This window comes from Perca flavescens, chromosome 13 (genome assembly GCF_004354835.1).
Source record: "Perca flavescens isolate YP-PL-M2 chromosome 13, PFLA_1.0, whole genome shotgun sequence".
NCBI classification, from domain to species: domain Eukaryota; kingdom Metazoa; phylum Chordata; class Actinopteri; order Perciformes; family Percidae; genus Perca; species Perca flavescens.
The window spans coordinates 29,008,375-29,022,393 of record NC_041343.1 but is presented as its reverse complement, the minus strand read 5'-3'; the positions used below and the strand labels follow the sequence as shown (position 1 = coordinate 29,022,393).

The 14,019-nt window shown below is 42.9% G+C and overlaps 1 protein-coding gene across 1 annotated transcript in view; it reads right to left on the bottom strand.

The window, feature by feature from the left end:
• Positions 1-14,019, bottom strand: part of zgc:77151 (AT-rich interactive domain-containing protein 5B) — a 51,812-nt gene that overhangs the window by 22,888 nt on the left and 14,905 nt on the right. Inside the window, exons 2-3 of the mRNA XM_028595161.1 lie at positions 3,275-3,427; positions 1,995-2,102 (exon numbers count right to left, since the gene is read on the bottom strand). Coding sequence (XP_028450962.1) covers positions 1,995-2,102; positions 3,275-3,427 — 261 coding nt within the window. The remainder of the gene's footprint in view (positions 1-1,994; positions 2,103-3,274; positions 3,428-14,019) is intronic.

Genomic DNA, 14,019 nt, shown 5'->3' with positions numbered 1-14,019 from the left:
GTGGCATGCATGCATGTTATAAGAATTTTGAAACCGATAAGATAAAAAAGAAAAATACTTAAATTACATAAATTGGACAACCAACCTCCTCATATAAAAGAAACTGGGCAATGATTCTTGTGAAGAAAAAAAAAAAAAAAAACTTTCACAAGGCTCATTTTTCCACCAGGAAACTTCAACAGTGGAAATATCTATGTTCAAAATGTGGAAAATTTGGTTTCAGACACATCATTATCAAGGATTTACATTTGGGTAATGCATTGGTCTCATTCCCAAAGGGAAGGCTGAGCTGCAGCCTGCATGTGAACCGTGTTAATCAAAAACACATCTGCATCTGAGACTTCTTACTCTGACTATTTTTCTTGTATTTAAAAGTAATTTAACAGTTTTTTTTTTTTTTAATTAAGAAGATTATTGAATAATTTCAAGAGCTGAGATGTAAACTGATGTTTTTTTGGCGGTTTGTCAGTGCTCATGGAGAGCTTTTAAAATGAGGAAAAGAGAGAAGATTGGGTTAAGACACTTTTTGATTGACAAGAAGACTTTGCCTGAACCTGTTCTTGGCCAAAAATGTTTGGAAAAAAAAAAAAAAAAAGGAGGCAGCGTTGTTGTGACGAGGTTATTAATAGATGCTCCTTAAAGCATTCCCCAGATGATATTCACTGCCATTACGAGTCCACAGGAATAACAGAGGGACACCACCGTTTTTAATGGGTCACATTGTATATAGTATACAAAGTAGGGATCGACCGATATTTCTATCAGCCTTGAAAAAACAGTAACGATTATTAGTAGTTAATGAAACCAATATCCGATATGTATTTGTGTAAAAATGAAAATCTTCAAGTCAAAATTAACATTTTGGAATGTTACAAACTCCAACACAAAACTCTGTTTAAACACTTTAAGCAATTATTTAATAAATTAGAAACTTTTTAACAAAACATCGAGTAACAGAGAATCAGACAGTGTGTGTGTGTGTGTGTGTGTGTGTGTGTGTGTGTGTGTGTGTGTGTGTGTGTGTGTGTGTGTGTGTGAGAGACACATTAAGTCAGACTCAGTGGTGAGAGAAACCGGAGCAGAGGGACAGACACAGAGTTGTACCCGAGCCAAAGTAGAAGACTTTAATTAATTATCGGTTATCAGTCAAAATAAAAAACGCAGATATTGATAATCTGCGTTTTATTGCCAAAACACGGCCCGATAAACAGCCATGGCCGAGAAAACTCAGATTGCTTTTGTCTCAAAATCTCGCTTAAAAATGAAAACGTAGTAGTGTAGAAGTAGCCTGACAATCAGTGATTCAGCCTCCCTTTATTGATATTAAGCCAGGATCATTATAAGTAACAACGTCAACTTTGATTTTGTCTCCAGTGTGTTATATCATGTGTTAGATAGGGCCTTATATACAGTATATAGTGGGTTTCTGTGGAGTTTATTTGGTATAGTTGATGGAAAATAACAGACACCATCTTTAATTTAAACAAAACTAAATTAAATCAAGAGTTTACAATAAAAAATATGAACAGTGTACTACAGTCATATTTAGGAAGAAGTAGGGAAATAAACAAGTGCAGGGTATTTCCTGTCATAAGGTGCAGCACGGAGCGTTTTTTTTTGCTGTATGAATGGAAAAAGCGCCAAAAAGGTTGAAAGAAAAGCATCAAACGAACGGCAGGCCTTCTCTCAGATGATTGTACGTGGACTTCTTTAGCAAGTTTTGTCTTTATGCTTCTTGAGTGTTATGTATTATCTGCTCTAGCTTTTCCAACGTTTTGAACACAGATATGGTGACAACGGTCCAAATTTGTGTCATGTTGCACATTTCTTTTACTTAAAAAAAGTCACGTTCTTGAGGAAAGACCCCTAAACCCCTCCGCCAAGTCTAGCGCACCGAAGTCCTCCACGAACCGAGGGGAAAACTCCGCAATTGACAAGTGAATATTATCTCGTGCAGATATGAATGCCAGACGCCCCGTGGCCTTTGAACCCACCTCTCCGTGCTCCCGGGTCCGGCCCTTCGGCGTGTCCTCGGGCAGGAAGTAGAGCCTGGCGCTGGCCAGTAGGTGGCGCTGTGTTTTGTCCTCCCACAGTAAGGTCACCTGCAGCAGCAGCAGAAGAAGTAGTAATAGTAGTAGTAGTAGTAGTAGCAGCAGCAGCAGCAGCAGTAGTAGTAGAAGAAGAAGAAGAACAGGAAGGAGACAAGGGCATTTAAAAACACAGATGTCTGGAAACATGTGATTGCTGATAACCATGTCTGCAGTCTTCCAAACAGCAGGTTTTGTAAGTTTAACATTTAGTTAATGTTTAGAAAATAACTTTTGAGTTACTTTATAAAAAAAAAAAAAAGTTATTGTGTGAACTGAGAGAACATCCTGCACCCTTCAGGCTGATAAAAACACATCGGATCAGCCCAAAGTACACATTAGTCAACAGAAAATGATACAGCTGTATTTTACAGATCATGTGAGGCCTGGGAACAGGAACACATCCGTAGAAAATTATTTTCTAGCTTTTAGGTTGTTTGTGCATACGGATGATTAAAATTGAATGTCCTTGTATGATGCTTTTTTTAATGAACTAAACGCAATCATTTTTTGTATATTTTTTGGTACGACTTTGCTTTTTGGCCTAAACATCACTCAAAAAAAAAAAAAAAAAAAAGTCTCTAATTTGACAACGTCGTTAAGTTTCATTAATCCTGATTTGATAAACAGTACGTTGGTGTGTTCTAAAAAAAAAAAAAAAAAAAAAAAAAAAAAAGATGTAGAATTTGTATTGCTTTTTTTGTAAAATGGCTCCATCTTAGTTGCGTATGTGTTCCCCCACACTTCCACACAATAGAGCTGGGCAATATATGTATATTATATCAATATTGTGATATGAGACTAGATATCGTCTCAGATTTTGGATATCGTAATATCGTATATGACATAAGTGGTGCCTTTTCCTAGTTTTAAAGGCTGCATTACAGTAAAGTGATGTACTTTTCTGAACTTACCAGACTGTTGTAACTGTTCTATTATTTGCCTTTAACCACTTAGTCATTATATCCACATTACGGATGATTATTTATCTAAAATCTCATTGTGTAAATATTTTGTGAAAGCACCAATAGTCAACACTACAATATCGTTGCGGTATCGATATTTGGTCGACAATATCGTGATATTTGACTGTCTCCGTATCGCCCAGCTCTACCACACAGTAACCAAAGTAAGGCAAGATAAGTGATCAGTACAGAACTCGCATTGCCTTGTAATCTAACGCTTACCTCTGCGATGCACACGGGATCCTGCGGTCCACAGCGGATGAAGTAAAACTCCCCGAGCTTCCACACCTGGACGGGCCCGTCGGGCTGAGCTCTGCTGCTCACCGACTTATAGAAGGCGTAGCTGCCTCGCTGGCAGGAGGGGGCACCCAACCACTGACAGAAAGACAAAACAGCGCTGATGAGGAAGAGTAAATGGCCCTTGAGTGGCTCAACAGGCACCCATGGCAATTTGACGGTTAGAGTTTGGCATTTAATAAGCTCTGCTGAACAATCATAGGCCAGAATGTTACTCCCACAAACATCAGCGACAGAAACAACTAGAGCTGTCCTCGATTAAAGAAGTTCTTAGTCGACCAACACTACATCCAATTTTGGCGAACCATCGGAGATTCAGTTGATTTAATTGACAGATCTGTAAATTTAAGTTTCTCCACAAAGAATTACCAAATCTTGTGTTTACCAGAGATGTGCTCATAAGTTTCCTGGAAATACAGTAAATCATTCAGAATGCGAAAAGCATTAAACGTAAATAATTGACGAAAGAAATCTTAGTCGACCAACGGCCGAGTAATCGACTTAGAGGGGGCAGCTCTAGAAAGAACACCTAGTCTGAGTGAAATCTCAGCACGCTGTCCTAAAAAAAGTAAAATTAGACTGAAAAAAATGGAAACCAGTTAGACGAGGAAGCTAATATTTTGAAACGTAGCGCTGTAGGAATAACAGGAAATCAAATCAAGCTACAGAGAGACAAAGTCAAAAAGTCATGTTCCAGGTGTCAGAAAATCACATTGGCATTTGTAATAACAAAAAACTATTACAAATCCAGCACTACAACAAACTGTTATGTCTAGATAAGAAGAGTACTTACAGTATATAATTAAACAAAAATGAAAAGCAATGTTGTATAATTGTTTAAACAAAAGTTGGCGGCCTTTCACGTAAGCCCATGAAAGGTCGCAGCTAGTTCATGTCATGTTTTGTCTTACACCCCAAAAAGTTGGAAAGGTGACATAAAAACGTTAAAACAAATCTGCAATTCTTCAAATGATATTCCCACAAAATGTTTCACAACAGATGTTCTGAGAGTTAGTATGTGCCATTATTATCAATTTAGACAACGTAATTGTATATCACGATATAGGATTTCATCACGATATGATTCCATTGAAAGACGATAAATTGTTGAATTATTGCCCCCGCCCTACTTTAAACGTTGGTGTTGGTGGATGGATTTGTCACACTGCTGCCACAGTGGTAAAACCTCACCGGAGATGTAGTTGTCTGCATGCTAAGAAATCCATTGTTCCACTTTATTAAAGTTACAAAGCACTAAAAAGGTCAGCATGACACACAACAAGGATGTTAGTGTAACAGTCTACACACTTAAAGTGCTCATATTATGCTTTTTGGCCTTTCCCCCATTTCCTTTATTATGTTATATATTTTTTTTTGTGCACGTTATTTGTTTACAAAGTGAAAAAGCCCAAAGTCCCCCCCCCCAAAGGGACTTACCATCTCCAACAGAAAACACTGTTCACCAACTGCTCCAATGTAGTCCTTACCTAGCTACTGCACATGTGTGACTCCCAACAAAGATGGAACAGAAGTGAGATGCTTCACTCTGTAGCTAAAACAGAGAGCTCAACACACAGGGTGAAAAGAGGAGCTGTGCAGTACAACAAAAATATGTTTTTTTTTTTTAAATTAAACCATGTAAAACTATCCTGATGTAACCTCTAAATACAATTATGAACCTGAAAATGAGCCTAATAGCTTGTTAGCATGCTAGGTTAGCATTAACCTCCAAGTTCCGCTGAGCCAGGACAGGAAATTTGGTCACTAATTTTAGACGTATCCTTTCATAATGAAAATGCTGGACAAGTGAGCTTTTGGACATGTTAGTGGCGCTAGATGAACAGTCAGAGAATCCCCAAAGTATTTAAGGTTCCTGCTGAGGACAATAAACATTTCATGGTAATCAATCACAGGTTATGATCAATCAAAGTGCCATCCATCCATCCATCCATCCATCTTCGTCCGCTTATCCGGTGTCGGGTCGCGGGGGGAGCAGCTCCAGCAGGGGACCCCAAACTTCCCTTTCCCGAGCAACATTAACCAGCTCCGACTGGGGATCCGGCGTTCCCAGGCCAGGTTGGAGATATAATCCCTCCACCTAGTCCTGGGTCTTCCCGAGGCCTCCTCCCAGCTGGGCGTGCCTGGAACACCTCCCTAGGGGGCGCCCAGGGGCATCCTTACCAGATGCCGAACCACCTCAACTGGCTCCTTCGACGCAAAGGAGCAGCGGCTCTCTCCGAGCTCCTCACGGATGAGTGAGCTTCTCACCCTATCTCTAAGGGAGGCGCCAGCCACCCTCCTGAGGAAACCCATTTCAGCCGCTTGTACCCTGGATCTCGTTCTTTCGGTCATGACCCAGCCTTCATGACCATAGGTGAGGGTAGGGCGAAAACTGACCCGGTAGATCGAGAGCTTTGCCTTCTGGCTAAGCTCTCTTTTCGTCCACAGCGGTGCGATAGATTGAATGCAATACCGCACCCGCTGCGCCCGATTCTCCGACCAATCTCCCGCTCCATTGTCCCCTCACTCGCGAACACAACCCCAAGGTACTTGAACTCCTTCACTTGGGGTAAGGACTCATTCCCTACCTGGAGAAGGCATTCCATCGGTTTCCTGCTGAGAACCATGGCCTCAGATTTAGAGGTGCTGATCCTCATCCCAACCGCTTCACACTCGGTTGCGAACCCGATCCAGTGAGTGCTGAAGGTCGCGAGGCCGATGATGCCATCAGGACCACATCATCTGCAAAGAGCAGCGATGAGATCCCCAGCCCACCAAACTGCAACCCCTCCCCACCCCGACCACGCCTCGATATCCTGTCCATAAATACTACAAACAGGATTGGTGACAAAGCGCAGCCCTGGCGGAGGCCAACCCTCACCTGAAACGAGTCCGACTTACTACCGAGAACCCGGACACAGCTCTCGCTTTGGTTGTACAGAGATTGGATGGCCCTGAGAAGAGACCCCATCACCCCATACTCCCGCAGCACCTCCCACAGTATCTCCCGGGGACCCGGTCATACGCCTTCTCCAAATCCACAAAACACATGTAGACCCGGTTGGGCATACTCCCAGGCTCCCTCCAGGATCCTTGCGAGAGTGAAGAGCTGGTCCGTTGTTCCACGACCAGGACGGAATCCGCATTGTTCCTCCTCAACCCGAGGTTCGACTATTGGCGAACCCTCCTTTCCAACACCTTGGAGTAGACTTTACCAGGGAGGCTGAGAAGTGTGATACCCCTATAATTGGCACACACCCTCTGGTCCCCCTTTTAAAAAGGGGAACCACCACCCCAGTCTGCCACTCCTTTGGCACCGTCCCAGACTTCCACGCAATGTTGAAAAGGCGTGTCAACCAGGACAGCCCCTCCACACCCAGAGCCTTGAGCATTTCTGGGACGGATCTCATCAATCCCCGGGCTTTGCCACTGTGTAGTTGTTTGACTACATCAGTGACTTCCGCCTGGGAAATCGGCGACAATCCCCCATTATCCTCCAGCTCTGCCTCTAACATAGGGCGTATTAGTCGGATTCAGGAGTTCCTCAAAGTGCTCCTTCCACCGCCCTATTACCTCCTCAGTTGAGGTCAACAGTGTCCCATCCTTACTGTACACAGCTTGGATGGTTCCCCTTCCCCCTCCTGAGGTGGCGAACAGTTTTCCAGAAGCACTTTGGTGCCGACCCGAAAGTCCTTCTCCATGTCTTCTCAAACTTCTCCCACACCCGCTGCTTTGCCTCTTTCACGGCAGAGGCTGCAGCCCTTCGGCCCCCGGTGCCCTGCAACTGCCTCCGGAGTCCTCCGGGATAACATATCCCGGAAAGACTCCTTCAATCGGACGGCTTCCCTGACCACCGTTGTCCACCACGGTGTTCGTGGGTTACCGCCCCTTGAGGCACCTAAGACCCTAAGACCACAGCTCCTCGCTGCAGCTTCAGCAATGGAAACTTTGAACATTGTCCACTCGGGTTCAATGCCCCCAGCCTCCCACAGGGATGCACGAAAAACTCCCCGGAGGTGTGAGTTGAAAGTCTGTTGGACAGGGGCCTCCTCCAGACGTTCCCAATTTACCCGCACTACACGTTTGGGCTTACCAGGTCTGTCCAGAGTCTTCCCCCACCCTCTGACCCAACTCACCACCAGATGGTGATCGGTTGACAGCTCTGCCCCTCTCTTCACCCGAGTGTCCAAAACATACGGCCTCAGATCAGATGAAACGATTATGAAATCGATCATTGACCTTCGGCCTAGGGTGCTCTGGTACCAGGTACACTTATGAGCATCCCTATGTTCGAACATGGTGTTCGTTATAGACAATCCATGACTAGCACAGAAGTCCAACAACAAACAACCACTCTGGTTTAGATCAGGGAGGCCGTTCCTCCCAATCACGCCTCTCCAGGTGTCTCCATCATTGCCCACGTGTGCGTTGAAGTCCCCCAGCAGAACAATGGAGTCCCCACTGGAGCCCCATGCAGGACTCCAGTCACGGTCTCAAGAAGGCCGAATACTCCGAACTCCTGTTTGGTGCATATGCACAAACAACAGTCAGAGTTTTCCCCCCACAACCCGCAGGCGCGAGGGAGGCGACCCTCTCGTCCACTGGGGTAAACTCCAACACAGCGGCGCTCAGCCGGGGACTTGTGAGTATCCCCACACCCGCCCGGCGCCTCACACCCTGGGCAACTCCGGAGAAGAAAAAGAGTCCAACCCCTATCCAGGAGTATGGTTCCAGAACCAAGACTGTGCGAGAGGTAAGCCCCACCAGATCTAACCGGTGGCGCTCCACCTCCCGCACCAGTTCCGGCTCCTTCCCCCACAGAGAGGTGGCGTTCCCGTCCCCAGAGCCAGCGTCTGCTGCCCGGGTCTGGTCCGTCGAGGCCCCTGACCTTCACTGCCACCCATGTGGCATCGCACCCGACCCCAACGGTTCCTCCCACAGGTGGTGGGCCCATGGGATGGAGAGGGAGTTGCCACGTAGCTTGTTCGGGCTGTGCCCGGCGGGCTCCGTGGCAAACCCGGCCACCAGGCGCTCGCCGGCGAGCCCACCGTCTGGGCCTGGCTCCAGGCGGGGCCCGGGCTTCCTCCGGGCAGGGTCACTCCATCTCTGCTTAGCTTTTTCATTGGGGTTTTTGAACCATTCTTTGTCTGGCCCCTCACCTGAGACCACTTTGCCTTGGGAGACCCTACCAGGAGCACAAAGCTCCAGACAACACAGCCCTCAGGTTCACAGAGACACACAAACCTCTCCACCACGATAAGGTGATGGTTCACGGAGAGGCAATCAAAGTGCCAGACGGACTGAAATCTAAAACCAGTAATAAAATGTTCATACTGCGACGCACGACCAACATTTAATGTGTATTCTTAATGTCTTAAAACATTCTGCCTTTCTACAATTTCACATTTTTCATGCATAAGAAAAGGGAAAACACCTCAGAGATTTAAAAAAAATTAATTAAAAACAATACATGAAGCCCACAGTGTCCTCCCTTCATTTTGTTGGGTGTATTCGAGCCATAAATTCTGCAGAAACAACCTCTGGCATCAACACCTCTTGATGATAAAGATGCACCATCTTGCAGCAAGGCGGTATATGAAGGTGTATAAAGAGCAACTCAGCACAGGATATTGTAATATATTAAACAGCTCAGAGAGGAAATGTTAAAAATTAACTGCTCAGACTGTTTAGCGTGGCAGAGGCCTATCTGCAGCCCCTGATACTTAGTTTAAAAAAAAAAAAAAAAAGGTTTAGATATCAACGTAGCTGAAAGACGTGATGCAGCTTTTTAGTCCGCCTGCCTGCTCTCACAAAATGCCCACCAGTGTTTTACTGTCAATGATCAAAAACACTACGATGGGCAAAAGCCTGAAAATGAAGACCTGTATAAACCTGTATGATCTGCGTCATCTGTGTGTGTCGCAATTCTTTTCCAGATAACTGTTCTGTTGTATAACTGAACCTGAAACCAAATCTAACTAAAAATGGAAGGAGTCCTTTCGATTTTCTCGACAACTGTTCATCAGATCGATATCACGCTTGGGGTAAGGCACCTTAAAGTACTGCGGGTATTGCTGAGGCCCCAAGGAAGTGCAGTGTCGAGGGCAAGCTCTCGAGGTCTACCGGACTTTTCCATGATTAATGCGTACACACTGTGTAGCCTATTAAGAGGGGAGACCCCTATTAACTGTCACACCCAGAGGGGTAAGCTTCGCTTCAGAACTCGAACCTCCCATGGCGCCATTTTGATGCTACAAAGAGATCACCTCACGTTAGCATCCCATTGACTCCCATTCATTTTGACGTCACTTTGACAGCGAATAACGTTACATCTGAAGTGTTTAAAGACTATTTGTCCTTTGTTTATTTCTAAAGAAACAACAATGTATAAAAGGCTCCATTACCTTGTACCTCACGTTATGGCTCCGTAGCAGACGGTTTTGTAAAAATAGGCTAATGATTGTGTCACATTGTAGAGGAATTACCGTATAGTACAGGAGATGCTCGCAGGAAGTTTCGACTTTTTAGCTGTTTAGGTTTAATTACTAATGTTAACTAGCATTTTAGTGATCAATAATTAGCCTGTGCCTATGTTATCTCCTTACATATAACTACGCTCTCCGTCTCTGTAAGATTGGGAATGATTGAGATTTCTCTTGGCACAGCTACCAGAAGACTTACAACTTTCAGACAGGCTGCTCACGTCACATTTACGTCGTCGCTCTCAGTTGGAGGCTGCGCAGTAAAGCTAGCGCTCACCGGAAAAGTGACTTCTAATATCCTTCGCTGGTCTCCGTCCAGAGACACGGGATCTATTGCTCCATTCTTATATACTGTCTATAGTCACACCGCCCAACCGCATGCTGGGTAAAGCAGAGACCGGAGAGGTTACATTGTAGCAAAGCCAAAACATTTAAAAAATCCTGTGATGTCACGTTTGGAATGAACGCTTTTGTTGCTGGAAATAGCCTGATCCCAAATAGCTAGCGGTTAGCAAATGATGCATGTACTGTAGCATTGGTGGGGGACGCGACGATGCCACAGCAGGTGTCTTGCTCCGAACAAGGGATAGACTGATTATCGACCCTTGCCGATTGGCGGGCCGTGTTTTGGCAGTTTGCAGATGATCTGTATCAGCGTTTTATTTTGCCAGATAACCGATAAAGTTAATAAATTAAAAAGTGCGCTACTTTGTCTCGGCTCCAGCTCTGTGTCTGTCCCTCTGCTTCAGTTTCACTCTCCACTGAGTCTGACTTAATGCCCCCCCAACAACACTATCTGACTCTCCGTTACTAGCTATTATGTTGAAAGTTTCTAATTTATTAAATCATTGGTTAAAGCATTTAAACTAAGTTTTGCGTTGGAGTATTTTCATTTTTTATCGGTTTCATTAACTGTATATAATAATCGCTATCGGCCTTGAAAAGCCATTAGCGGTCGATTCCTACTCAGGACCCAAGGAAGCACAGTGCAGAGTGTGAAGTTGTTTGGTGAAAGCTGCAAGCAGCAACACCGTAGGGCATAGGCCGAGCCATCGGCACGTTTTGGACGGGCCCTGTACTAGTAAAACAAAAGAGCCGACTTTGCAAAAGAGCAGCTTAGCATTACACTACAACAAAAAGGGTCACACTTCCTGCTAAACTGGTAAATTAGTAGAAGTTATTTAGCTGCGTGACATTTATTCTCACCCGACTGCACAGCATGAAGGCCACATGATTCCTAGAAAGCAATCAAAGTAATCAGCTGTAGTTCATCATTAATGTCTGTAATGTATTGTAGAGGAGCCAACTTGTGAAATTTGTTATTCTGGTTTCCCGCTGTTCTTTGACAAGAACTAAGACTCACAGGACTGAGGCCGTTTGGCTTTTACAGGTCTGAATTTGATCAAAAATACTGGGTATGTTGTAATCAAAAGGTCAAATATTAATTTGCAGAAGTGCGCTGGGTAATGTGCACACTATGGCAGAAAGTAATGCCACCTTCCCTCTCGGGTCAGATCTCACCAGAGGGTCCTGCAGCCCACGTTCTCACCTCCTTACAAAGAAACTGCTCTCATCACTGCTTTCATTTCACACCTCAAATTTCATTCCTAAAGCCGGCGTTCTCACCACGCCATTCTTCATTGTTGGAAGTCAGTAACGCTCCTCATCTACGTACCCTCCATTAGGGCTGCACGATACGAGGAAAAAATGCGATAACATTGATGAATATTACAATAATGATATAAAAGGCGATAAAACAGAAGTGTACTCATTTCCGGTGTTTTCAGTATTGCTAAAATACATCAAACTGCATGTTTTATTCAAAAACGACGTTCTTCTATTGAACAAATTGAACATTGAATTGACTATAAAAGGCCGCACTTAAAAAAAGAATGACAGTTACATTTTAAAGTGCAATTTTCTGCTGATATTTTCTTTCAACTGAACACAAAAAATTTCTGAGTGTCTATTGCGATATCTCGCATCCTTCTGCGATGTGTAAGTTGCGCCAGTTGATATTGCGATGGGGATACATTTATTTTATTAACAAACGATCTATTGTGCAGCCCCACCCTTTATTAGAACGTAAAATGGACAGCTTCATCCTGTATGTGTGAGCAAAACTGCCTCCTCTTTTTAAAAAAAAAAAAAAAAAAAAAAAAAAAAAAAAAAAAGTCTTTTAGGAATTTACAGGAATAAGAGCAGTCTCAATATAGTATAAATCAAAAAATACAAATACAATATAATAATAGTGACATTGTACATTTGCTTACAAATGAAATAACCCTCTCTTTTGCACACTTTGCCTAAATCATTCATCCATTACCGCCAGCTGAATGTGACATCTTGGTTCTTGTTACCATTTATATTTGGTATCATTCATTTATCATCTATGTACGTAGAACAGAGCAAATGATTGGAAGTGTTCAGGGAGCAAAGCCTGTATAAACGGAAAACGAAAAGGTCTCAGTAATCAACGTATGTGGCTAATTCGCACCCAATGACACAAACTAACCACTTCCTACAAGTGCTTCAAAAGTAAAAGTCATGACCTTTCCTCTTCGTAGGAAGGCTTTCGCTTTGAAACAGCAACAGGAAGTGTTGAGTCTGAAATGCTGCTCCATGTGTCATGGTGATGCTTTGGGCTAAAAATGCTTTAAGCAGCTGCTGTACATTGTTGTTTTTTTTCTGCATAATCTATGAGGTTCAAAAGGTAGGGTTGCACGTATCGGTTATTTTTGGTAATAGTAGAGATGTTGATCTTTTTTTTTTTTATCATTTAAAATCAATAAAACATCAGAAAATATTGAAAAATGTCCCTCACACGTTCCAGGAATCCAAAGGGATGTTTTCAAGTTTGTTTTATTTGACCAACAGCCCAAAACCCAAAAGATATTCAGTTAACAGTAATATATAAAAGAGAGAAGAACAAAAATAAAATAAAAATCTAATCGCAAATCACAAGGTTATGTTTGGCTCACCAACATGAAAAATAAATTGATTGACTTTTTGTGTCAGCTTTCAAAGTTCACAAACACCAAGCCAGCTTCTTTTTTGGTTTTCTATCGTTGTAAACTAAACATCTTTTAGTCTTCCAACTGCTGGCCGGACAGAAGTGCTCTAAAGACTCTGGGAGAGACATCTTTCAGATTGATCAGCCCATACTGAAAACTAATGTTAGAAGCAGCTCTAACTGAATCGACATATTTTCTGTTCCTTTCTCATTTCCTTTAAAAGCAAAAAAGTAATGAGCTGAATCGAGTTATCGATTAGTCTATTGACAGAACATTTATTGGTAACAATTTTGATAATCAATTCAGATTTCTAAATATTTCAAAATACAAAAAAAATGTTCCGGTTCCAGCTTCTCTTCCGGTTCTTGTTGTTCTTCGAGAGTTAAGAGGATATCTTTGGCTTTTGAACTGTTGAACAAAACCTGCGCTCTGAAGACACTAGCTTTGACATTGGGAAACTGTGGGACATTTGTCGCCGATACATCAGAAAACCGGTTTATTAATGCACATAAAGCTGCTTTATGGGACTTTTATTTAATACTAATTTGAAAGAGTTAACACTTTAAATGTCTAGCTGTCTGATGAATTAATAGATGAAAACGTAAAAAAACAAACACTAGATTTGTGACATTTCGGTACTAGACCATCAGGCAAATGGAGTGATCGAGAAAAATAATTGAAATATTAAAATCAATAATGAAAAAAAATTAATAAATAAATGGTGGTTGCAGCCCAAATGTGTAGTCAAAGTCCAATGTGTGCACAATTACCTTTTTAAAAATACCAATGATAAAAATGAGTATTAATAAACCGTTAATAACCTGAAATAGATTTCCCCACAGTCGTCTGTAAGAGCTGATTTTGTCCCCAAAATGGCGGATGTGCCATTTGGAGTTTTTTATTTCATCTACAGCTCAGTTTTCACAGAGCTTCCTGTGTGTTTAAACTCTGGAAGAGATGAGGAGCGTTTGATCCACCTTACCTCTCGGGCTGGATATTGTTCAAACATTTTTCGATAATGGTACCGATACAAATACCGTGACTTCGATACCGGTTCCTAAACGATTAATTTCATAAAACAACAAGAAATTACAACATTACAGCACAAATCTTTTTATTCATTTTCCAGCTCCTCCTAAGTGAGCCCCGTCTCTGTGTAACGTAGAGTTTCCCC